At 34.9% G+C, this 27,828-nt stretch overlaps 1 protein-coding gene across 2 annotated transcripts in view; it reads right to left on the bottom strand.

The window, feature by feature from the left end:
* SYT14 (synaptotagmin 14) overlaps positions 1-27,125 on the bottom strand; it is a 55,199-nt gene extending 28,074 nt beyond the window's left edge. For both annotated transcript variants that reach the window (XM_054395953.1, XM_054395961.1), the window contains exons 1-2: positions 26,966-27,125; positions 20,866-21,084 (exon numbers count right to left, since the gene is read on the bottom strand). In XM_054395953.1, coding sequence (XP_054251928.1) covers positions 20,866-21,084; positions 26,966-27,077 — 331 coding nt within the window. In that variant the 5' untranslated portion in view covers positions 27,078-27,125. The remainder of the gene's footprint in view (positions 1-20,865; positions 21,085-26,965) is intronic.
* Between the last annotated feature and the right edge of the window lie 703 nt (positions 27,126-27,828).

The raw sequence follows: 27,828 nt of genomic DNA, 5'->3' as shown, positions 1-27,828 counted from the left end.
TTTTATCCACTTTCTTCATTTGTAATGTTTTAGACTTTTACTCACAGCTGAACTGTCTTCTACATTAGACAATTAATTGGTAAACAAGAGAAGTAATCATATCTATTTGTTGGGGTTTTCTTCAGTAAAAAATAGTTATCCTTTTCCCCCTAATACTTCCAAAATTCTATACACTAAGAGCTTAAACCCAGACCTGTGGAAATCAAAATAGTGTTGCTGCCATTTACATCTGATGTCACATGAAGTTTTTAGCACTGGATTTTCCTCACCTCGTAAGAGTAATTCTACTCGTCTCCATACAATAAAAAGTTCTTTTTAAATTTTTACTAAAACAAATCCAAAATTTGAGAAATAATTCTCGAATTCTCTTCATGCCCAGCCCTTAAAGCTTCAATTTCTTCCTCAGGAAGGTCTAAGTAGTAATTTAAAAAAAAAAAAAAATCTTAAATTCTTTTGGGTGTCTGTTTGCATGATGAATCTGCAGAACTACAGCTTACTTTTGTCTACTGACAAAAGAAAATTTTCTGCACCTATAAGAGCACTGCTCATTTGTAAGACTTAACAGTCTCTTTTACAGAGGAATAGAGAAAAGCACTGCAGTGGTGAAAAATTCGAGACTCTCTCTTTCCAAAATGAGCCCAAATTAGAACATTTAAGCTACAAATACATTATTAAAGTATTATTGTGAACTAACTGTCAAAGACATTCTTTGTTTCCTTCCCAAATATTTTGGTTGTCTTTCAGTGAAAATTATACATTAGCATCTCTTGAATTAATTTTCTTTCAATTTAAGTATCATTCTCCGATTCCTTACACAGTATTTCTATTAATTTGAACAGGAAGGAATTCTGCTACCTGGTTCTGTATTTATACTTTGCAGCTGCCCAAAATACATCTAAATATTGCTTATGCCTATTGTTTCAATACTGCAATCTCTCATTGATGTAAATATCAATAAACTAAGATTTCCAGTATTTTTATTTTAACTTTTTAAAAGAGACTTCAAAAATGCTTCTGAGACTACATCTGACTATAAAGCTTTCTGGATGTGGTGATCTTTAAGAAGTGAAACTGTATAATTGTTTGCCTTCCCTTCCATATTCATAGTTCCTTAGGTAAAACATTTGTACTATGTTTGTTCAACCTCTTAGGTAGAGAAAACTCTTATCTATCTACATGCTGGTTTCTTTCCTTTACACTACTCTTCAGATCACTGTGTTGGCTAATTTCATAAATAAACAGATATTCCTTTGCACCTCTGTTCACTCCAGACAATAGCAGCTGGATGTGGGCTTAGAAAATATTTTCCTGTCATGGTTGTACTTCATTTGAATACAATTTTCACTTTAAATTACAGTTCATACTCCAGTCCAGTTTAATATTACTAACAGCTGCAGTATTAAGCACAAAGTTGAGTAGCACAATAAAGTGCTGAAATAGTGAAAAGGATCCCACAGTGGTCTAAAATCAATTCCCAGTGAAGTATTTTAACATACAGCTAATATTCCCACAATGTTCCTTCTCTCATTCTATTTGGTCTCACAGGAGGAAAGAAAGTGTGATTAGAAAGCAAGATGAATGTGTTATGTGTGTCATTTGCTTGTACATTTTAATATTTTTGCAGCTCATTTCAGGCACATTACGGTTTTTTATTTGAAAACAACCCACAAACAAAAAAATCCCAACCAAACAACAAAAAAAACCCCCAACCAAATAAAGTTTTCTAAGTGATACAGAAATCCCCTCCAAGATCTCAATAATTATTAATTTGATGAGATAAAAAAGATCCATTGAGCACTATATACTACATTTAAGTGTGTTCCTTAACTATCAGAATGCCATCATTCCCTTTTCCCATAATTCTATTTTAAATGACATAACAACTAATTCCTTCAGTGAGAACTCTTTCTGCTACTTAAAATGCACTGAATTCATGGTTTCTCAAAACCAGCTTCACCTTGGTAGCTGCATTTTGTAATTTTTCCCCCCCTCCCCAAAATTGCATAAACTTCCTGTATTTCAGCTCTCTATTTCTTACTATTCTAACTAGTAAAAATGAACCAGGAAAGATATTTTCCATCAAGAACTGTTTCCAGAATAGGAACACAAACTCGCTTTGATTGTTTTGCCTTGTTTTAACAGCAATTTTGTATGGGAAGAATATTTTCTTGGAGCAAGTCAGTAACACAGAATAGTGCTGTGTTTGATGATTCTGCATGACCGTTGCAGTAGGGCACGAGTTGAAATTTTCTGCCCATCTACCTAAGATATTTACATGATCTCAACCTGAGCATCTCCTAACTTGAAATATATGTGAAATATATAATATGTGGTAATGGTACTACTGTAACAGTAGAAGTTAACATGTTTGGCATTTCACAAAAGGAGAACTAAAGTACAGGTTTAAATAACAAGTAATAAAGATTGCTGTGAATATAGCTCAGAAGTGCTCATAATCACAGAAAGCTTCCAATGAAGTGCTGAACTAAAACCAGGTCTTTTAAGACTAGTACGCTAGCTTTCTCTTCTGGGTTTATTTTATTTTTCCTTCAAGCCTTGTAAATTATTATTAATCTAAAATTCACCCAAATTGTGCACTACCACCAACATGGAAACCCCCAAGCCACTAGCTTCTTAAGAGATATACCCCCACAGAACTTTCCATTATCATCAGATCTGTAGTGGAAAGGAAGGACAAGAAAACAAAAAATACAATATTAGGGTGGGGCAAAAAGTAAAAGGAATAAGGGGGGAGAGGGGGTGTGTGTGAAGGAAGAAGGAAAAAGCAGGTGCAATGATTCCAAAAAAGTGATAGGTAAACGAATAAAGGAAAGAAATAAAGGGAGAGAAGTGCAGCAGATCTTTATAGAAAATGAGAAAAAGAGCAGAGAAATAAAGAACAGACAAGATGCAAACAGGAATGAAAATTACGAACAGCTACAATAACAAAGCAACAATGACAGAGGAAGAAAGGTGAAGGAATGGGGAAAATAAAACAACACATGACACAAAAAAAGTGGCTCAGATCTGAGAAAAAAGTAATGTCAACAGAACAAAGAGATAAAAGAGAAATAAGTAATGTCTGATGGGTGGGAATATCCATATTTGTAGGTGAAAATCTGCGCAGCCTAGAGGACACGGCTAGTTACATTCCATGAGAGTAAAGACATTTCTTAGAATAAGCATTTATTATTATATTTAGATTTTAGATTTATTATTATTTTCCTTTTGAATGGGGAGATGGTGGTAATTTTTTATTCAGATTTTGAGATTCCGAAGTACCTTGATGTCTTTATTCACGCACTTTCCCCACTTCTTTCCTTGACATACTGGCTCAGTCACTTGCTTTAGTAAAATGGACTGTGTTTCTTGCAGTATATCAGAAAATACACAGGTTTATTTGCTTTTGAAACAGCTCTCATGACTTTACCAAACAAAAAGCAGCTAGAACCCAGAAAAAACAAGGACAATCTAAGTTTCCAGGAGTACCTAACAAGTCGACAACAGAAGAAAATTGTCTATATATATGCTCAAAAATTCCTCTCAAAGCTTTTAGTGCCTATAGAAAGTTTGCTTAAGAATCATGTTAAGACTTTTACAGCCAAGTGTCCAGAAACAGAAAGGCAAAACAGACAAGTTTCTCCAGGCATAAAGAAACACAATTATTCAAAACTAAATTTCTTGTACTTCCGAGACCTCCCACTGTCACCGACGAACTGCTTTACTAGGCTTCTATGTAATATATGATGGAGTTGTTGCTGTTTCCACAATTGTCATATAATTCACAAAACAGATAATTTTCTGCATTTTGACAGGACTAGATGAATATTAGTCTGGCTTGTGAAGAAATTTTCATTCAGCCATTGTACCAGTTGTAAGAGCTATGCAAGAAGTTATAAGGATGAGAGAACAGTGGTCAAGCTGCATATTGCATACAGAGGGCCCACGTGGTCTTCAGAATGAAGCTTCAGCCTTCAACAAGCAGTAAGAGAGGAACCAGTCTTCCATGTCATCCACCCAAAGAAACAATAGCACTGAACAATGAAGGATCAGAGTGCAGTGTATTGTTCTCAACCCATTTAACTTTCCAAAACATTAACTGGAAAATTACGCTGTCACAAACACATTAGGTGTTATACTTACAATACTGAAATGGCGAGCTGTTGTGACCAATAAAAACATGCATATCCATCAAAATTTGTTTCTCATGGAACTTTCAAATTAGATACATAAATTTTTGCTACCATAAGAAATTACTGTTTGATACTGCTTGTTGAATAAGAGACTTAAAGGTGGTGTACAGCAGTTAATTAGTAATTAAAGTCTGACAGCTACAGCTGCAAAATGTTTGTATGAAAATTTCAAAATTGAAAATTATTTATTTCACTCTATGTGAAATTAGCATACACTCATTAGAAAGTCAGTGATTATCTTGAGAAGTACTACTGGAACATTTTTGTAACTTTGTTACAACATCAGAAAGTCTACAACGTACGTCTTCAGACCTGTTACCATCCCACTCTTTCTCATAATTTGGTGTCAGCAAAATTTTTAGATACTAACATTACAATTGAAAACATACTCAGCAGAATGATGATGAGCATGGTTCATAACCAGAATGTTATTTTTTTTCAAATCTCAGCATTATGAGTTTAAACTACTTTATTAATAAAACACTTTATTAAACAATATATAAAACTGATATATAAATTGTGTATGTGTACATTGCCACAAAGGAAATCCTGACTAAAATAAGGGAAAAACTTTGAAACTAGTGTGGCTGTAAACTGGAAGAGGCTATGTAATCAATCAACAACCCTGAAGGTTTTCAAAGCTCTCTTAGGCTATGGCCCTGAGCCACTTGGTCTAATTTTGAAGTTATCTGTCATTCAATCAGTAGATTGATCTCATTGATTCTGTAACATACAGTAAAAAACTCAATTCAATACTGTTAATAATCAAGGATGAGGATCATCCCAAATAGAGAGATCTCAAATACCTACAATGCAGTTAACAATTCACAGGCAAGTATAGTGCCTCTGCACAGTACTTTCATTATTAAAATGAAACTAAAATAGTAAGCAAGAAAACAAACACAAAACAACCACCAAGAACAAAAAAAACCAACCAACCCCCCCCAAATCTTACAAAGCAAACCAAAAGCAACCAAACAAAAAGCCAGCCAAAACCCCAAAAAGCAACCACCAAAAAAACCCAATCCCAAAGACATAACACAAGGAGCAACAGATATCCAGAATACTTTGTTAACTGGTGACATTCTGCTGCAGTATACCTTATAGCAAACTGGTTTTAGATAATGTAGCTTCACTGAAACTTTTACTTTGATAACATGAACATGCTAACACATGGAGTTTAAAGTTCAAAATCATCCTGACAATAGTTTACACATAGACAGACAGACATATATGTAAACACACATATATAAAGTCCATGGCCATATCTCTGTAACAGGAACAACTTAAGGCTTATGAAATATTAAATCTAATTAATATTACACTGGGGGAGTAATATCCACTACAAAATGCTGATGCTAGACAGCAAATATGGACCTTTATAATTTATCAGGTGAAAAAGCCTTAATTTGATTGCTACTCAAACTTTAAATATGACAGCTTAGATGGCAGGGAAAAAAAAACCCACACCAAAACACAACAACAACAAAAATTAACCAGCCTTTGCTATCACTTGGCATTAACATTTTGACCAGTCAACAGTTCAGCAGTGATGAAACGTGCAGTTTGCTTCAAAGTAAGACAAGGTTATTTAAATAACTCAAAATAAGAAATGGGTATTGAAACATTAGAATTCTGATAAGCGATCACAGCTGCACTAGAATTAGTTTCTATAGCAACAGAGGAAATAACAGGGAGAATTGCACTGCAACACAAGATGGTTCCTTACAAACACTGCTGCTCAAATAGAAAACTTTAAAATTATTCACCGTATTAAAATATTTCTATTTAAATGGTTATTCAAATATCCTATATCTTGAACCTCATACATGGTTCTATTTTCATCTTCCAAGATTCTAGTCCATCGACTCGTTTCATATTACATTCTCACACTTTCCCCCATTGCTTACCTTTCTATTTTAAAATTAAAGTGAATTATTCTGAAAACCACTCTATTTTCAATCTCAAACTAATCTGCATTTTCAATCTTTTTTTATTATCCCTACATAGAAGCAGTCTTTACATTTATTTTTCCAGCAATACACTTGCAAAATGTAGGAGAGTTCTTTGTACATGCTATTCATAAGAAGCTGCATCACAGCCCTGAGAATTAACATCACTATGGAACTTCTGAAACTTGTAGCCATATGAGACTTGCAGTAGCTTTTATCAGTGTGTACTCTCATGTCCTAAGCATGATTAAGAAACCATAGAAAATCCATTAGTATTCATGGACCGAATACCCAGAAGATGGTAAGATAAAAGCCTTTTGGTTGAGCACATCTTTAGATTTCAAATGTTGCTCATTTCTAACACTAAGAATTATTGTTCATTGCATCGTCTATTCTATTCTAGCTATTTTTGGCAACTAATTAAAAGCATATGCCTGAACCTTTTATGTATTTTGCCCTTATAATGAGACCTATTACTCTGGCTTATTCTATCCTTTTGAGTTCCAAAGTATCTTTCGAGTTACCATGGATACAAGTGATATGCTGCTTTCTCCCACAACTGCCTTATGTGCCTTATCAAACACCAGAAAACTGACACAGTAGGAATCTGAACCATCTATACAGGTGGAATATCTAACCCCTTGGAAGTGCTCTTGCCCCTACTTGCCCCCTGCCCCTCTCCCCCCCCAAATAAATAAAAAATTGTGGTATGCCATATACTAAAATTTGTAATGAAATAAAGAGGTTCTTTTCTATCTGAAATCTAGTACTTTTTCTCTAGAAAAACAAAATGAAAAAAGGTGCAGACAGGAAACAATCGAATCTGATGAACCCTGAAACTGTTAAAACGAAAACAAAATGATACATATTCATTTTGATTTTGCTATTTTGAGTTGACAGAATTTAAGTGTTTCTAAATCAATATATCCACTAGAGATATATAAGACAACAAATTTCAGCAAGCATTTCAAGAAGGAGTTGCTGAAACACTGTATGCAACTCAGATTATGCATAAACTTGAGTAAATAAAACTCCCTTACACAGAAATTGTTAGGCCTCTTTATACCAATTTATTATGGGCACTTTCAAATGCAAATTGCATTCCAACAAGCTGAGAATAATTTGTACTAATCAGTGAAGAAGAGGGCAGTTAGTAAACTGATTTTCCCATTATGTTTCTGTATTCTGACCTCTTCTTAAAAACAAAAGACTCTCTCCCATTCAGAAAGCAAAATTTACACAGGATTCAAAAACCAACTAGCATAATTGGAATTAACATACGAGAGGTAAAGGGGAACAATCCCAATTACTGTAATATGAACTCAGTATAGACTCACATTCATAACCATCACCCAACTTTCAATCTTTGAATCACTGAGAAGATATCAGCTACGCAAATGAATGCCACGAAGGCAACAAAGAGCTAGAGAGCCAGAGAAGAATGGGTAACAAATGCTGCTCTTGCCCCTTTTCCTATTACCTAAACTGCTCTAAGTATTCCAGCAAAGCACACGCCAAAAATGTACACAACTCATCCACATCCAGAAGCTCAGCCTTGCTTTAAAATACTGTTATTTTTGGAACGTATCTGAAGCAGAGATAATAAGCATAAACCCCAGACTCTTACCCTTGCTTGTATTAACACTATGAAATAATTGTTTAATTCTGGGAGGTTTTACACAAGTACATATGTACTAAAATCATATCGACTATTTTCATTTTTCTAACAGTGTCACTGTAGGTTAAAGTTACATTTGCAGGAATTCGATAAAATGCATTTAATTTACCTTGTGAATGTACCCATACTCTGTCTCAGTTTAAATGCAAACATTCAACTGCTTTTTCTTTTTCCTGAAAATTTCTTTTAAAAGTAACTGAAAGCTAGAAACCAATGAAAGGGAACTAAAATTTGAGTGCTACATGTGGTATTTATAGTAAATCATCTGTATTATCAAAACATTACTAGTTCTGTAGTTTAATTTTGTAACCACTCACAAGAAAACCTCCTCAAAAAACCAAGCATCTGGAACAGGAGCTCTGTGCTCCTGCCTTTACACATGCTAGCACTTCTTCTCTGTATAATATTCTCCTGGATTACATGCACTGTACCCAAAACCATAAAAAAGATTACCTATTCCTCTTTGAGTAAAATTAAAGTACAAACCAATATTTTTAAAGAATTAACTACCATTGTTATCCTTCCTAATAAGGGTTCTAAAGTACTTCCTTCAGAGAATCTCAGTTGCTACTGTTGTACCCTACACCGCTGAGGCCCACAGATTGCCTTTTAGCACTGATGACGACTACTGGTTTTAATTCCAAAGTTTTTCCTTTTTAAAACCCCTTTTTACAAACAGGAACCAAATGGCACCAGCAGATGATTCAGAGCAGTGGCTATCACTACCAGTGAAAAGAATTTTGCTCTGAAAACAGTCAAAGATGACAGCCATTATCAAACAGGATGATGATTTTCTCTAGAGAACATTAGATGCTAGTTTTTGAAAAGATTAATTCCTTATTTACAAGGGAAAATGACCATCAACTCAAAACACCTTGCAAATTTTACCACATCTACTACTAGTTAAATATTGCACAGACATACAATTAATGGTCAAAGATTTGACAGGAAAATAAAAGAAATATATCAGAGCAGTAAAATCAACTTAATCTTCAAGAGGAGCATCTAAGTCATACCTTTACTTGCAAATTTTGATGTTGTTATTTCTATACTAATATGTAAACAAACAATATTGTAAAGTCCAGACAAATTACATCATTATTCTCTCCCATTGTTCAATTCTGGCATTATGCACAAGACTTACGCAGCCAAGCCTGAGCCATTGCAAGCAAAATAATTTTGAGAAGTTAGGTACAAATTAATGCAAAAAACCAAACTGTTTTTCTGGTTTGTATCAGATCTTGGAAATAAGTGCAACAGATTTTTCTGATGTTTATTCAAATTGCCACAAATGCTACATAGGCAGCAGAAAGTTCTAAGTACAATGAGTCTTACTTAAATTTAACATAGATGGCATTGGACTTTTCATTTTAGAGTTGTTTTTCTCTATTAAAATTCACAGCAATTTGGAAAAATTTTTGAAAATATATTCTCTTTTAAATCTTACTAACATGGTGTTTTTAGTGCTGAGGATTTACAAACAAAAGTTTTGTAACTCATTACACATGCTACCAAGCTATAGGCTGCTAAAATGCAGGAATAACCAAACAATAGATCTGATATGACAAAACCAGGAACTATGAGACACTGGAAGCCACAGGAAGTTCAAGCAAAATCAAGTAGCATTCTAAACAAGATTCCTTGAAGATATTAAGAAATTAATCTAAGAGTTAACCTTGATCAATTTAAACAAGAACAGGTGCTACCCCCCCTTTTTTTTTTTGCCAAATGATGCAGAGTTGGCCCTGACCTTTCAGTTATGAGTGTGTCTTCTGCTACAGATGTCAACTCTGCAGTAAACAGCAGCAATTATGTCACCTGTTCAAGTCATATACATAAGCAATATTTGTTTGGGCTGAGCATTTTCAAAGGAAAGAAAATCACACCTGAAGTCAGTCTCTTGAAGAGATGAACCTTTTGTAGTTTCATTCTCCAAGATTTGGATTTTTCAGATACACATGCTCTTATCAGCTCTATTTTTAACCTGCTGCTCATATAGGATACTTAAAATTCTGAACATGTTTACATTATCCATCCAGCAGGCTAATGGAACTGCATACCAGACAGTCATGCATAATTCAAATCAATATCCTCAGGCTTGCAACTCTAAGTCAAAGCTGCCTTTAAATAAGCTGGGTGTGACTTTAACATGAATAAAATGTATCTAATTTTAAACCTTTATCTGACAAATTGATATATTTGCAAAGGAATGTCATAAATCTTTTTTAAAAATTAAAAGAAACAGAAAATTGTGTTAACTGAAAAACTCTTACAAAATATTTTTAAGAACAAAATTTGGAATAGCTCAACAAGATTGAGCACAAAGATTTCAAATAAAGGGCTGGGTAATTTTTTGGTTTTTTTTTTTTAGGTAAAATGTACAAATATGTACATTTAAGAATATGTATGTATATATAAGAATACTAAGTGTGGAGGTGAATGTATCAGGATATCCTATTTACAAATTTAAAGATCATGCTTTAATTGAAGTGAGCATAGGTAACTCCACACAGAAAATCTTAGACTCAGTTAAGCATGTCTGTTAGCTTCTCTCTAAGGACCAGAATCAGAACTTTCATAATAAAATAATTTTCCCTTTGAGTTTTCCTATGTGCTTTCATGATACCCCGATTCCATAACAGCAGATCACCCTCACCCACTGAAGTGACCAGAAGTATGGCAATTACACTAGCTAAGGATCTATGTTCATCTTGTGGAGGAAAGGTAATTGCAAACAAAAACATCCCCAAAACTCCCTACCCCATCTCCAATCAAGCCAACACAACACAAATAAAAAAGACTTCAAGTTGTGTAACATAACATGTCATGCTTTCCCTTTCCCACAAGGAAAGTATTACAGTACATCTTAAAAGTTAGGATAACTTTATAACACAATAGTGTTATAAATAGCCTGAAAGAGCTTATTTTAACAAGAAAAAAATTGTTTTTTTCCTCCACAGAATCTACAGACACAATTTCGTATTGTTTACTCAGATATGATACAGTCCAAATAAATCATATACATAGTTAAAGTAGCTATGAAAACAGTATTTCTAACAATAAAATAAGTTATTAAATAAAAATGGCAACACTGTTCTCCTGGTACAAACCCAAAATAATAATGAAATAATTCCAAGAGAATACTTATTATATAGTTATAGCATATGAAATTGATACATATGCGTAAGGAAAATAATCTACACTGACCAGGTAACACACAAAGAGTTCAGTTACAAAAATAACCCACTGTCCTTCTACCAATGAAATGAGTAAAACATAATATGATCAGATTATAAATAAAAGTGCTACCAGTAATAATTTTTTAAACTAGGGAAAAAAAAAACAACTGGGAGGCAAAACCCAGTCCCAGACTAGAGTTTATTGGGTTTTTTATTCTAACCTTTAAGAAGAATGACTGACTTATCTACAGGTGCTATGGAGGAAGAACAGAAAACTGTTTTTTTGTAATATTCTTATGTGAAGTTGTAGTGAAGTTTTTAATTCTCATCCTTATGTGACTTACTGATCCATTCTGCTGACCAAGCAGTATAACCATTATCAGTAGGTAAGTAGAGTAATAAGTGTATGCAGGGCTGAATTTCTTTTTCCATTGCACCTGATAAATGTCTACATAGAGATACCTAGTCTACTATTCAATCCTCTTTCTTAATTACTCATTCCATGACAGAGTCAGGGGAGCTCTGTAATCAGGGTTAAGATTAATGAAAATCATACTTTTTCCTATTCTGTGGGAGTCTTTCAGAATAAGAAGTGTCGTAGTATACCTGCATAAAGGTCAAAGAAACCCTGCCCCTACATTTCTAGACATTACCACAATATAAAGAAAAAAGAGTGCCCATACCCAATAGCTTTTAGATCATATCAGTACAAGAAATACCCAGTTTTCATTGTGAACTCAGAAGCAACAAAAGTGCTAGGTTTATCATGGAAGTGATCTTTTCTGCTACCTCTTGTGTTTATACCACAAATCAGTTCCACATTTTACTAACGTCGAACATCTGTATCAAATACAATGCCACCAGGAACTATTTTTGCCACAAATATACATGCAAACTTTTCCCAGTCAATGACAGATGTTGATCCTTTCATAAATTCCAGGTTCCAACAGATGACACATTTAGTAACACAGTATGTTTACGATGAAATGGGAACTTTCTTGTAAATCTTAATGAATGATTTACATCAGTTCGCCGACATCACATTGCTGAGGGAGACTTTATTCAACGCCTTTACATCAACACAAAGGGTATGTCTTCAAAGGCTTCAAAACGCTGGCAAGAGGAACCTAATTTGTGTGATGGTTTTGCTCATTTGCGCATATCGACAACAACAACAAAAAAAGCCCTTTTCCGTTGGAGAACAATTGTTCCTCCTCTTTAAGAGATGGTCTAGCTGGAAAAGGAATTTTTCTGTTGAAAATCTTACCATCACTGACTCTGAATCTTGTTGCTAGTACTTCTCTAAGGAGTAGATGACATGCATGCTTTAACATCTTTTCCCAGCACCTCTGCTGCTAATCACAGGGTAATCCACGATTTAAGATTTATTCAAATTCATTCTACAAAGCACTTTCATGGGCTTCCTTTGGTTGACAAGGTTGTGCACAACTTTAGAGGCTAGACAGATGATGTCAAAGTCAAAAGTTCTCAATGTAAACCCATTCTCTTCCAAACCGTTTAAACTTGGACACAAATCTCCTTTGCATTTAAATCCCATGTTTACATATTGCCACCTCCGTAACATTCAAGAAAATTACAAGAACAATATTGAATTACTTACATACTTTCTACCCCTGTCTATGAATCCTGTCCACTCTAGGTCTCCAGAGTTCATGAACACTATGCTTGTCTGCCATTTATGCTGTAAAGAACCATAACCGCATGATTACAGCCTTATATGTGAAGTACTTGTACGAAAAGTTCCTCGCTATCAGGAACTCTTCAAAAGACAAAGGATAACACTTTCTTGGGAAGCAAAAAAAGATCTGAATTCTGTAGAACTGAGGAGGGAAAAAAAAAGAGTGAAAGTTAACCTTGAGATGACCTTAGTCTCTGCAATGTTCAGTTCACTATATTTTGGGGAAATATGCATCATAATTTTACATACTTTAGAGAACTGTCTGTCTTCCACTATTATAGAAGAGCAATTGAAGACTGTCAAAATGCACTGAGAAGCTACTTTGAAACTCTAAAAAAACTTAAACCACAGCATCAGAGAAATTAAGTAGAAGGAAACTCAAATCAAGTTTGCTCTGGACACTATTCTGTAAATCCTCAAATTACAAAAGTATCTTATGCACTACACAAACTAGCCCTAAAACTTTCCCTTGACATAGCTATGGATTGAACTGCCACACTTCCCAGAGGCTTAAAATCACAAGGAATGATCTTTCTCCAATTTTTAAGGGTTTAGAACCAGTGCAGACTCACTCCAATTTGCCAATAAATTTGAGGCAGATACATATAATTGAGGATCAGAACTTTGTATTGGTAGCATTGCATTGTACTTTCTCCTGTACTACATGAAGACTTTTAATTACTCTTGAAATAGTGTCCAGTGTAGATGCCCACATAACAGAAAACAAACCTATGCAAGCTGGATCGAATAAAGAAATATTTTAATTTAAAACCTCCTTGTTCTCTCTAAAACCTCTAAAAAGAGCATCAAGAATGATACTAATTGATAGTACACAAGTACTATCAGCTAACATACACAGTGTGACTACTGGGAATATCTCATAGCTGTAGTATGACTCAGCCTTCAAAATACACTCTGAAACACTAGTGAAATACTACTGTGAAGATTAAAGACTTGTCTAAAGTGTCATTATTGCAGACTTTTTCAAAGTATCTTGATGAAAGCACTATTAGAAGCCTTAGGTCTATCCAAAGCTGGAGAGCAAAAAGAGTATTTTCTTCCAACAGGCATTATACTTGAGAAATTTAACAGGTAATGTGATAAAGACACCAGACGAAAAGGGGTGGCCACTTTCTTCATAAGTACTCTTCCCACTGTATTTCTAATCAATTCCTCTAAAATACACCTAGGGGGAAAAGAAGAGAACTAACTATTCAAGTTATGAACCAGTATTCAGTTAAACTTTCAGTTTTCCACTCTGAATACCAATTTATAGCTCTTATTTCATATAAGCCATCTTCTTTGCCTCTAACTCGTAGCATCTGAAATGTAGAGATAGACTAATTTTGAGAGAATTTGTGACCTTATTTTTCTGAACACAATTCAACCACTCTGAGGTCCTTATTTTATAACATTAAACCAGAAAGTCTTCATTCACATTTGGCTTGAAAATATATCTGCTTATATGCAAGGAATAAAGATAGAAAGTAAACTGGAAAACATACAGTTATCACAGGAATCACTGAGTTGTCCATTCTTCCCTTTCAACCTGGCCAGTGGCTTTCACCTTCAGACAAGTCTGAAGAAGTAGGATCCTGCTTTACAGAAGGTATTTGCCAAAGAAAATTCTCCCAGGTTGCTGTAACCAACTTGGGAGATTCACCTTTATGTGCACCTGTTTTGAAGCGCTTATGAAAGAGCTTTTGGTGTTCATGTTGGGAAGATACCGAAAGAAAAATCTCCCTTTATACTTCAAGTAGTTAATTGAAGAGGCTTTTCGCAAGACATGGAAGCTAAGAGGGGAGAAAGACAAGGCAAAAAGCTGCATAAAGAATTGGATCCAGGAGATTCCAGAAGAACAGTCGCCTTCACGTGCAAAGATTGACACTGAGGAGCAAGGCAAACATATGTCCAACAGACACATCAACATGAAGTGCTGAAAGCCTAGAGAAGAATAACAGTGGAGAAGATAAACTACAAAAATAACATCATACTCTACCTTCACAATATGGAAAAGATGGATAAAATCCAGTAGCATATGCCTGCTAGAGCAGCAGATTCTCATTTAAAAGAACTTATGTTTTCTCACTGCAGTCTTTTAGTGCTTCCATATGTTTCCAGAAAACCCTGTGAAATGTAAGGCATTTGGGCCAATCTCAGAAATAGAGCCTCTGAACAAACATGTCTTCAGCTATGAGGCTTGATCAGCTGAGAAGTTAGAAAAATACTTTAAAATAGAGCAGAGATGGAACCTGTAGTTCTACTGGGCTGGTAAGCTATACTTAAATAAAGTATGCTACATAAGCAAGTGAGCTTACTATTTTTTTCCATCACTTACTGCCTGAGAATCGGAATCAGTCCCCCTTGCTTGCTTGTTAATATAAAATTTTGCACAGTTGCTAAAGGGATGATTTGGGCAAGACATGCTTGAGGAAAATAAAAAATTAACTATATGAAAACCTGCCTGGTTTCTTTTCCTCTTCTACTTTTTGCATCTCAAGTGATTTAGAGAATTTTGATTTCAAAAACAAAGAACCTACAGCTTTTGACATCTGCCTGCGAAATTGCATTTTCAATATATGTACCCTAACATTTCTAAGTTTAGAAACTTCCATTTCCAGAAATTTAAGGAAGTGCTTCCTTAATGAAAATATATTGCACTTTCCTATGAAGCTTGTAGAGATAACAAAGACAGTAAGTTGCCTGTATAATACTTGAGTTTTTGAAGTCCAGGAAGTACCCTCTGCTGGAGAAAAAGAGGCCATATTGTTTGTTTATTTTGTTTTTGTTTTTGTTTTTTTTAAACTGAAGTTAATAGGAAAGCATGATCCATTTAAGATTACAACAATATAGATACTAAAAAATATTTCCAACTACCAAAATCCAAAGGATAGTGCCAATTTAATTTTAAAGTTTGCACACTTCCTTACTTAGATCACTATTTCATCATCTCCATGTTAGCAGAATATGATGGGGGCTTTATTCCTTTTTTTAAAATTTGGTTTCAGGTTTTTTTCTCTTTACATTTGTTCTCTATTTTCTCAAACACATGTGTAATACTTCAGCCTATATTAATCCCCTCATTCCAAAATATTACACATAATTGGAGCACATACAGGCAATACACCATATTCAAGGGGACAATAATAGCACTTGAAATAACACAAGAAGGAGGATATACATTGAAAAAACATTATCAGGATATCTATCAGGGAAAAGGATAAAAGGTCCCTTCAGGAAGTATCCATGCTGTACTGGATAATATGAGAAAGAACACAAAAAATTATTTCAAACTTTGACCTGACCCTAAAACTCTGGGCCTAAGCACACAGACTGGGTTAAATCCGTACACACACAGAGATACCAAGAATTACTGTGGTTACACAGGTTTCTCTTTACTGTGATTAACAAATTTTGGGTCATTTGTGCATTTCACTTTGCCATCTGTACACTTTACTTTGATATTCTGTAACATTTTACTTTTGATTTTCTAATTAGATTTTCCTTTAGAGACACTCTGGAATTAAGCCCATCCAAGCTCAATGCAAAAGTTATATATCTACAATAGCTTGGAGTCTGCAAAAAACGCTGCATCTAAGCAATTTTTTTTTTCATTTAAATATATATATTCATTTAAAATACATATTATAACTCATCATAATCTAAGTGCATCAAATATGCTACACAAATATGCTATAATAATATATAAAGTGGATCGGACACTGATCATAAGCACCTATTTGTGAACCAAAATTTAAACCCCTAAATTTAACAGAATGAACGAACGTGCTACTAAAATACTCCATCATTAAATTATACCAAATAAATCCACAAATTAAATTTCTTTTTTTCATGTAACTATGAAGAACATTACACAAAATGCCATGCCAGTCCTACATACATATGCTGAAAAGAAAGATTAATATGGCCATCTAGAGGAGAACAGAATGATGTGAAAACATACCAAGTGTATTTTCAAGGCTTCAAAATAAAACATTTTTAGAGGCATGTAGCCAGAAAATAGATGTAATAAACGAATTATGTAATTGACAAATTAATCTTAAAATAGTAAGATTAGACATTCTGATGGTCTTAGTAATGCAGATATACTAATATTACATGTTTTTAGCAGTGCATGCAAAGCTTACAGAGCGTATATAAAGATTCTGTCTCATTAGATTTTGTGTAAGCAAAATTAAGTACAGACACATCTAAACAGAAGTGCAGAGTAAACAGCTATTAGTAAAGGTGTTTATTGACTCCTTTGAAAACACACAGTACACTGTTGCAGGATACATGTGACAGAGACTAACTGCTGAAGAGAAAATGACAGAACTTTCCAAAACTGAAATATCATTTTCATTGTTCACATTATTCTAGCTCTGATGGAATTTTATTGTTATCATCAGAGGCTTATTTACTAGTAATGAATGGGGGGAGAAACTGAGATAAGATGAAAACAAATTCTTGTCCTTTCATCACTTCACTGAAACTCTATTAAGCCCTGTTCAACACATGGACTGATTTGTGCCTTAAGCTGGAAGAACAGATGATATGTTTCAGTCTTAGAAATAGAAATGATAAAGTACATATAAAGCAACAGAAGCACATAAAGGCAATTGCTTCCCAATTTAAATAAAGTACATAGGAACACTCTGCTTCCTCCTCTGTCCAATACAAATAATCAAGAGATGGTTCTAGCATTTGCTTTACACTTCTCACAAAAAGAATTCAACAGCTATAAAAATCAAGTATTTAATGAAAAAAAAAATCAGGATTCCTACAGCATGAAGTCTTCTAGAGATTTATTTTGCAAGTTTAAGCAACAGCAAAGCTTTGAATTATTAAAAATTACACTGAAACATCTAGAATGTTGATGCTCTCCACTTGGAATCAGAGCTTTTTAACGTCACCTGTTCAGTGAACTGTTTATCTGAAAACATATGAACTGTTAGGTAGTTATAGCCAGTCTCATTTATTTTTCACTGCAGGTTTTCTTCATGAGGTTTCCACTTCCTCTTTTTATCAAAGTTCTAGGTTGGGCAGTTTGCTTTCTGTAATGATCATAACAGAACACAGCATACTTTGTCTTCTCTCGTATAACAGATTTTTACCATTGCACAATTTTTTTTTATGTTTGAAATAATTTAGGAAGAACATAAGAAGTACTAACATTAATTATTCTATTGTGCCACCTTCAGGTCACTGAAGCTGTCCATCTGTTGCCATAGCACAGAATCATACAGAATCACATAGTCATAGAATGGTTTGAGTTGAAAAGGACCTTATAGATCATCTAGTTGTACCCTCTCCCATAGGCAGGGACACCTTCCACTAGATCAGGTTACTCAAAGCCCCATCAAAACTCCTTTAAAAGCATTGGAAGTAATTTTATTGACATTACTGGATTACAAAAATGGGACTAAATCATCACTAATTTGCAAGCATTTTGCAGAAATCCATAGAATGATTGCAGGCTACCAAATAAATAACACTGCTGACTTTTCTCTCCTTGTAAAACATGAGGAGAGAATGCTCTCACAAGCAGCACCAAAAGCAATATACTGACAATATTAAAGCATTTTTGCAAGTAGAGGTATATGGTTAAAAACTTAAAATTTTCTAAGTTAAAATGCTTTGCTACTTCTTGCTTTAAGAGTTTTTTTCCAAACCTTGAAAGTTTTTTCATTACAATAAATTAACAAAATCACAGAAAACATCTGGTTGGAAACGACCTCAAAGATCATCCAGTCCAACCTTTAGATCTAGCACTCAAGGTTCAACGCTAAACCATGTCCCTAAGCGCCAGGTCCACACACTGCTTAAACACCTCCAGGGATGGCGACTCCACCACTGCCCTGGGCAGACCATTCCAATGTTTGATAGTCCTCTCTGTGAAAAACTATTTCCTAGCATCCAGCCTGAACCTCCCCTGGCACAGCTGGAAACCATTTCCTTTAGCTTGACACCAAGAAGATGCTGGCCCCCTCCTCGTTCCAACCTTCCTTCAGGTAGTTGTAGAGAGTGATGAGGTCTCCCCTCAGCCTCCTCCAGCCTGAACAACCCCAGCTTCCTCAGATGCTCCTCACAGGCCATGTGCTCCTTCACAAGCCTCGCTGCCCTTCTCTGAACACGCTCCCAAACCTCAATGTCCCTCTTCCAGCGAGGGGCCCAGAACTGAACACAACACTTGCAGTGTGGCCTCACCAAATTTGTATACCAATTCTAGAGTGAGTATGCGTATGCACATACAAATCAAGCTTCCATCCCGCAAGCTTCATGAACAGAAGGAGCGTTGAGAAGGGATAGCAGCTGGTGACAGGTATCTTTAATATTAAACAGAAAAAAATGAGAAAGGAGGAAGGTAGAAACAACTGTAACTTCTGTGATGCAATACTTGGCAACAGGGTTATTTTGCCTTAGATTCAAACCATGATATAGATTTCCAGACCAGAGGATAATAGGCAGTGACTATGAATTTTGATGAACTGACAGGATGATTCAGAAGACAATTATTAATAAAAACCCCAAACCCAAACAAATGAAAAAACCAAACAACTGGATACAGGCTAGGACAATGACTTTGGAGCTTAGATCTTATAGGGTCAAAGTAAAAAGCTCAGATAAACTGAGAACTTTTCACTGACAAGATCAATCAAGTAGAATTAAAAAAAAAATCTGAATAATTGTGACACGGAAAGAGGTTTAGGGTGACAGGTTGGACTCGATGATCTTTGAGGTCTCTTCCAGCTGTCTTGATTCTATGATTCTATGTTCCTTCCACAAGAATTATTCTATGAATATTTCAACAACTGGCCTCAACAGTTTGAAAAGAGACAAATACATTATTCAAGGTATCTGAATATAGTATAATTTGCATTTGATATTATTTGCCAATAAATATGATTGATCTTTCCATCTCCTCTTAATATATATCACCATTCTTTACCAACAGTGACATAAGCCATACAAAAAAGTTACTATCTTATCTTTCACATTTTCTCCCCCAACACAGTTGACAGGTTTCAGTAGACATGAACCCCAAACATGATACATTCATTATCCTTCTTCCTTGTTGGCCTTCTCCTCTGCATTTTCCTCCCTATTTGTTGAAACTTGGACTCCCAACCTTCCTACAATTTAACAGCAAGGTAAAGAATTGAAATTTCTGATGATCAGAATAGAATTCTCTTACTCTGCAACTCACTTCATGCCTTTCATGTCCTTTGTGTCTTAATTTGGAATCATGAATAAGCATGCACTACTTTCAAATTTAATGTCAAACAGACTTGTATAACTGAATTATACCACACAGTAGAAAATTTGAATTTATTCAAGTACAGATGTATTTTAATTTACATGTATCAATTTTTTATTAGAAAATACCAATCACTAGAAAAGCCTTGTATAAAGGGAAAGCAGCAAATAACTTACTATAACACAGCACTTACATTAGAATCTTACTTTTACATAACTTGAAGAAAAGATCACATTTCATGCTAGAAAACGGCTACAGATACAGTCTCCACATACGGCTATTTTCAAGCACAAAAAGCATGCTAACAAAATACTGACAAGAGAATTCTCAGCCTCTATGTGAGGTCACCACCCTAAGTTAAAAATCAAGAAATATATACCACAAAATATCCATTGTTTACATCCAACTTTTAATGTCGTGAAAAACTTGCCTTAATCTTATCTTTGTAATAATTTCTTTCTGTGATTTCTAGAGAAGAAAAGATATAGTACACTGTAATGACTATGCACCATAACCAATAATCAATTTGCTTTCTTTTGCTGTTATGACACCTTATCAATAGAGGAATAACAGGTATTCTTTGTATTTATAATACCACAGAATTCATCAGGAGTTGCCATGTTCCCTTCCTAAATCAAAACAGTTTAAATCACCCCAAAATTAAAATGATTGATGATAAAACTGTGTGATAGTTAATATAACAAGTTATATTATTTGGAGTATTTCCAAAAGAATGTGCACAAGTCTGTGCCTTTTTTTTAAGCATGCACAAATATGAAAGAGAGCTGGATATTTCTTGCAGACACTGACTATTTGCAAGTCAAGCTGTCCTTGTCAAGGACTTGCTTTATCCAGAACATAATTCTGAAATTTGGAATAAAAGTAATGCTTTTAAATCACTCTTACCTTCATCTATTGAGGCTTCACTACTGTATCCATCATATTCTGCAGACAGGGGACTATATTTTTGTCTGGTTTCCCATATATAGTTTTTTTGCTGTCTGCCATCCACCACTGGCAGCCTGGAACTCTGCGTTCTAGACAAGGCCTCATGATATTTACCCAGTGCTTCATCTTCACTCTCAGATGATGAACCATGCTGGTCTTTACTCATATAAGAGTTGTCTGTTTGAATAAAATAAAGCAAATCGACTACAGCTCAAAACAGAATACAAGAAAATAACCATAAGAGGTTATCATTGAATATATTCAAGTTATTAAAATTAAAATTTCTGTAGTATTTTTAAAATATTATGTTGTTGTAATTATAAGTATGATGTGATTTTGTAATTGGTGAGAACTGTTTTAATTTTCTAGAAAAACATTCCAAAACTTATCCAACAGAAAATGGATCAATTTATGCAGGGCAGCAAACACTGAATTTCTTAAAACCTTTCATTAAGTAAGCAAATGCTTAAAATAAGGTAGGTAAATCCAACACTGCTGGAATCTTACATCTGGATACCTAACATATCAAAAAGGCAGCTCCTGATCTTCTATTCTCAGCTGATTATTGCTGTGAGCATGCAGTATAACACAGAAACGAAAGCGATTTACAAAGAGAAGCCTACAAAAAAAAAAGTCTTAGGATACGGATGTCAGTAGTGATTCAACTTAGAATAACAAACGCGAAAGTGCTGGTGAAAGATGTTTGCATGCACAATTTCATTTAAATTAAAATAAACAGCCCCTTACTCAACAATTGAATGCAGATTCTCACTGCACGTATCTGGCAGCAGCAAAAATTCCACAGAAGAGTCTATCTAGCTAATTCTCTTATACTAGCTTTTCTGTAATGCCCACTCCTGTGACAAACATTTTCCAACTACATCTCACGTATGACTTCCTCCCACAAATCAAAGATTCAGCATATTTGTTTCTGTAAAAGGAAAGCTTCCTCTCCCTTTTCCAAAGCTCATATGGATTCTGTCCAAATTTAACATGCCGTGCAGAGGGGTTCTGTAGATCTCAAACTTCAACAGGCATTAAAAGAGTTCATGTAAACTCAATAAAGGTCAGTATTACCCCTACTCTGTGAGCAAGTTCTGTGATTTGCCAATGGATTTCCCTTACCAACAGAGCTCTGAGATACCCATAATGCTGTTTTTCACTCCTGAATTCCACAAGGGAGTATTGTCTAACATGTTACTCAGCCGCACTCAACTGTTTCACCCCTCCCTGCTTTCATGTCCTTCTCCCATCCCTGTCTTTAGCTTTAGTTCTGTGTTTCCACCCCCATTAGTCTCACTCCTCTTTGCCTGGATATTATGACTAAAGGAGGGATTAATCTTTCTCAAAATACAGTAATTTATAATTAAAGTAACTCAATTTATGTCAGCCATCTAGGGGTCTTCCTGCTACAGAGGTCCATCATTCCCAGTTTTCAGTAAGCCTCTAGAGTAGATGAGTAAAATCACTTCCCATAGATGTCTGTTTCTCCTTGGCACTCATACAGAAAAGCCTGTGCTGCAAGTTTAGGTAAGAAATCTTTTGCAAAGTAACATTTATACAACTTGAATCTTGTTGCTGTCTCCTGGCCCCATACTCCAGGTTCCTGCTCCAAGCACCCATTTCTGATCTCTTATGAGGATTTCCTCTTCGGTCTCTTTGTCTACTCAATCACAATTTCTCTTTACTTGCACCTAACCAACTACTCATGTAAGCTTACTCTTTCACTCTTAGTCTCTCCACTTTCATGTTATCAGTTCTCTCCATAGATGTCACTCATCCTACTTCAAATCTCACTTTACCACTTCCATCTTGTCACATCTGTTCATCAAGTTTGTTGTCACATAAGTCATGCTAACTGTCCTATTTATGTTCAAACTTCCAGTGTCCTTCAGAAACTGCAGGTGTCAAATGCAGAATAACAACTCCTCTTCAACCCCTACAACGAAGCATGAGTGCAAATGGGATGATCAGTGAATATAACAAGCAAATTATGAGAAGTGTTTACTATGACTTTTCAAAAGGCAAAGTTTCCAAAGATTTACAAGTTGGTCCAACTTAGATGTTTTTTCACAGAGGAACATGGGCATCTCTGATATGGGAAAAGTGCTCTCCCACATTTCAAGTGCATATTCTAATACACAAAGATGACAAAGCACCTTAGTGAAGCAGATGTGAAATATACTTATTTTTTGCACAGATAACTATCAAGTTTTTCCCATTCTGTATTCCTGGAAACAGCTAAAAATTTTAAAACATAGCTTTAAAAAAAAAAAAAACAAACCAACAAAAAACCCCCAAAAAATCCCAAAAGATCTCCGAGAGAAAGTATGCCAAATTTCATCCTAAGTATTTTAAAATTGGCATACAGTTTTAGAAAACTGAAAATAAGGTCTTGAAAGGGAAGACTATGAGGAGACCTTAACTGCAGACGGTGCTATCAGTTCTACATGCAATGTGTACATAATTTAGTATTTATGGTGTCTTAAAAGACTGCTAATGAGCAACTGGATCTTTCAGCTCTAGGCTATCAATTGAAATTCAAGTCTAACAGACATGTCTCTTCCCATTGTATGGATGGCTATAAAGCAAGCTCAATTTCAGTGGTCATTTATTTAAAATATCATACCTTACTCTGGATAACAGCTTCACTGCAAGAAACTGCCCAGAAAAAGAAGCCTCCTTTCCTGGTTACACAGAGTAAAATTTCCTATCACTTATGGCTATCATCAGGTTGAAACCTCCTATCTAGAACACTTACACAGATTTTCACACCTATAATTAAAGCAGCGCATACCAAGACATAGTGCCAGACACCAGTATTAGATGCATCACGTATCAGTAGAAGAAATGTATTCACAAATATTATAATAGGTCATATATAGTTACTAACCTATTAAAAGCTAATAATTTGCTTATTATGTGTCCTACAATACTTTTTTGATGGAGAATATACTTCACAAATATTGTAACGTGAAGAAATAACGAAATCATTGTTTATCGTCCAAATACAGAAACCACCTCCTCAATCAAATTTTAAAAGAAACAAAACAGCAAAAACCCAACAACATGAGTAACTGAAATTTTCAGATAATGGAAAATACACACACTGGGGAAAGAAAGAAAAAAAAAATATTATGATATAATTAATTTCTCTACAGAAACAGCATCTCCAGAAAAGCCTGTGTTGCCTTCTAAAAATTCACTACAAAGTTTTCAAAAGAGTTGGGTAAAAATGCAAGGTTTTCTTCTTCCTCACAAACAACTGCAATTCTACTGTCATATTGTTTAAGAACGGATGTTGAAGATGGCACATGCAGCATCCATATCAACAGTACCCAGGTTTTCTTTGCAAGGCTGCAACTTCAAGACAAGCCTCATTTACTTCTTTCTATGCTTAAAATCACTTCACTGCCACTTCTCATTGAGTTTTATGTCTTGAAATTATTCTTACATATCCCAGTAAATACACTCTGAAGATCTACTATAATGTAAATGTAACAGAAGTTATTTTTTTTCTTTATAGTGGTAACACATTTTATGCAATGCTTTTAGAATATACAAAATAAAAACTGCTTTCACAGAATAAAGAGTTCATTTCCAGTATTAACTCATTCACAATTTTCAACAGAAACCACACAAGGCAGTGCAAAGAAGATAAAAAAACCCTGTATTTAGAAAAAGAAAAGAAAGAAAGAATAGACAAGGCATTTATGAAACAGTTCTTTTAAGTAATACGTTAAGAAGGAATTAACTTCCAAGAAATACCAATGTAATTAAAGAATGAAGCACTGACAACACAGACCTACTTTTATCCATAGGAAACACTACTAATAAATGTGTAGATTAGGTGAAAAAAGGTAGTAAGCATCAAAAGTTTCAGGAAAGATCGAAGAATGCAGTTTGCTGATGGACTCCTCACCTTTTCCCGCTGTCTTCTTATGACATAGCTCTCTTTCTGATTTCTGTCTGTTTTTCTTTTTACCCGCTTTTGCAATTTTAGTTAATACATTGTCTTCATCCTTTGATATGGATTTTCCTTTTGTGTCTAAAAAGGCTTCAGATTTATTTTCTTTTTTTTCATTAATGCAATTGGGACGGTCATTGTGCATCTTCTTCAAGCGGGAGTCTGCTAATTTTTGCTTCTGTACTTCAACAAGTTTTGTTTCCAAAACCTGGGGAACATCCATACCGTGCACTTCTTCAGAATCCTTAAAATCATCTCCAGATGACCGTGGTTTGATTTTTCTATGCAAGTGAATCTTAGAATTATCTGATACTACATGCACACAATTATCTTGTTCCTCAATAGATTGCTGCATTGCAAATTTATCACTTTTCAGGTTATTATCCTTCAAGAACTTATAATTTACAGAACACTCATCATTTCCTCCTACTGCTTCCCTTTTTAAAGGTCCTCCCATAGTCTTCAAATCCTGAGGTATTTCTGTATTATTGAAATAATTATCACTATCTGTGCCTTTTAACTGGCACTGTTTTTTGTCCATGACATGGTCAGATACTCCACTTTCACTTGTATTTTTTTTAATAAAATCTAGTGAATCAGAATGAGTCTCTTTATGTTCGGCAATACCTCTGTTTGCTTTCATATTAATTTCCTGACAGTGAGTTAGTGTATGTTCTCCTCTTCCTTCAACAGGTTTATCATTCTCTATTTTGGAGCTTTCAGCTTCTGCACGAAGGCCATTTATCATACTTGTTACTTGTTCTGTTACTGAATCAGCTACACTGTAGCTGACCTCTCCAACAACACTGGTCAGATCATCCACTGCATTGCTAAGTGTGTCAACCAGAGAAGACACAGAGGGAAGGCTCAGATTTTGCTGGAGGCTTCTGAAAAATGCCATTTGTCCAATCTATTCAGCAACAACTTTTCATTCCAAAAGATGCTCTGTTTCACAAGCAGATCACCTCCATCTCTCCAAGTTCAATTTCAAAGCTATTCGCTTTTCCTATCTCAAATTCAACGTATTTACCAAGGGAAGTTGCAGCTCTGCTCTTTCCATTCAATATGCATTGAAAATAATAAGAAAGCAGCTAAGTAAGTATCTTGAAATGAAGTCACAATCAACCTGCAAAACCACAGTCTTTTATTAACTGCACCATCAACTAGCCATAATAAAATTCATTACTTTCAAAACTAAGACAACTGTTTGATTTTTTTATTCCAACCTGTAAAGAAGAAGTTGTGAGACATTTAAATTATGTCCTTCCATCAGTGCCAGACCATAACAAGATTTTAATGTAAGAGCTGCACAAAAACACACACCATGGAGCCCTCTTCACCCAAAATGTTTGTTGTGTTTTACATAAAGTAAGATATTTTGGATCATGGGGACTTGTTTTATAGCAAAAAGAAAGTTATGATGAGAGACTTCATTTCCAGAGGGGAAAACTTTTTTCTGCCTCCAAGGAAAATGAAAATAAGTATTTATCTGCACCTTTTAAAGAGGCAGAAGAGAAAAAAACACCTCAAATATCCCATTCTGTTCTCTGGTGCTTGTTTCTTCCTCTTAAGTCAGCTAACTAATAAGCCCATTCAATTTCCACCATCCAAAAGCAGAAAGTGGTTATTTTACCAACTCCCAGCATCTTCTTCAAGGTCTAATTTTTTTATTTCCCATTATCCTGAAAGACCTTGGATAGTCAGAGATAAGATGTCTTTGGTTTCCCTTTTTTTAGGAAGAAAAGCATTATTTTCCAGGCAAGACCTTCTCCAAAAGGCTGACTTTAAGTGGCCAAGCAAAAACCTAATAATCCTATCCACAAATTTACTTGAGAAGATTTAATTATGCTTAATTAATGAACATTTAAAATATGTTCATAATGCAAGAAAAATATCTTCCCATAAGTAAATGTCAACTCTGGTTATACAGATGCTGAATTTCTGTGGCATGTGAATACAAAGGTTTCTTCCTTTCCACATACTGCACAGTCACAAGAAAAGCTGTATGCTTTCATCACTTGAGTCAAATGATTATAGTAAAAATGTGTGATCTTATAATTAAGTTTAGTACACTGTATTTCAGATACTTACAAAGTTTATCTTGTGAATTCTTTCTTGTAGTGTATCCTGAATCGAGATCTGGGAAACCACTAACATTTTCAAAACACATCTTCTTATTAATATATAGGAAAAGTAGCAACATTAAAATAATGAACACACCAACAGCAGACAGGAATCCAATTGCTTCAGGAGACACTAGAAGAAACAGAAAGAAACATTATTTTTTACGGTCTTGTACCAAAATTGATCATTAATAAATACTACTCAAGTTCAAAATATCTATGTAAGATATAACTACAAAACTCCAACATTTAAATTTGAGTTAAGATTTAATCATCTTTTCAGAAAACAGAAAAGTATCTCGTCACAATCTAAGAGAGGACTGACATGACAGGCAAGAGGTTCTGAGTACTGGACCTCATGACAAGACAGGGTCTCTAAAACATGAGATTATCAGCAGGTGACAAGGCTGATGATTTTTGATGGAATATCTGAGAGAACATTAGAAGTGAGCTAAGAGCATCACTCCCTCCTGGAAGGGACTGGAGGTTTGTCTGCCTGGACTCGGCCAGCTTCAAGATAGCGCTGGTGGGGAGGGACCAAGCCCTTGCCGGTGAGACCATTGCATCTGCCAGCCTTGTGCTGAAGTCCTGGCTCCTTTTACTTAGGGACCAGCTGCTCCCTAAGAAGCAGTATACCGTGTGAGCAAAAAAGCAGAATGAGGCTTGCCCTGGTACATGTGCCATTTGCTTATAAACTGAGAAACGGCTAAGTGGAATAGAGATGATCAAAATCAGGTGGAGGAAAAAAGGCTGAAGTAGATTGACATGTCTTAGAAAGTGTATAAAATAAAGAATACATAACTGCTATTAAGCAGATACCAAAAGAGAGTA

This window comes from Indicator indicator, chromosome 2, assembly GCF_027791375.1.
Source record: "Indicator indicator isolate 239-I01 chromosome 2, UM_Iind_1.1, whole genome shotgun sequence".
Taxonomy (NCBI): Eukaryota; Metazoa; Chordata; class Aves; order Piciformes; family Indicatoridae; genus Indicator; species Indicator indicator.
This window is presented reverse-complemented; position numbering and strand designations above follow the sequence as displayed.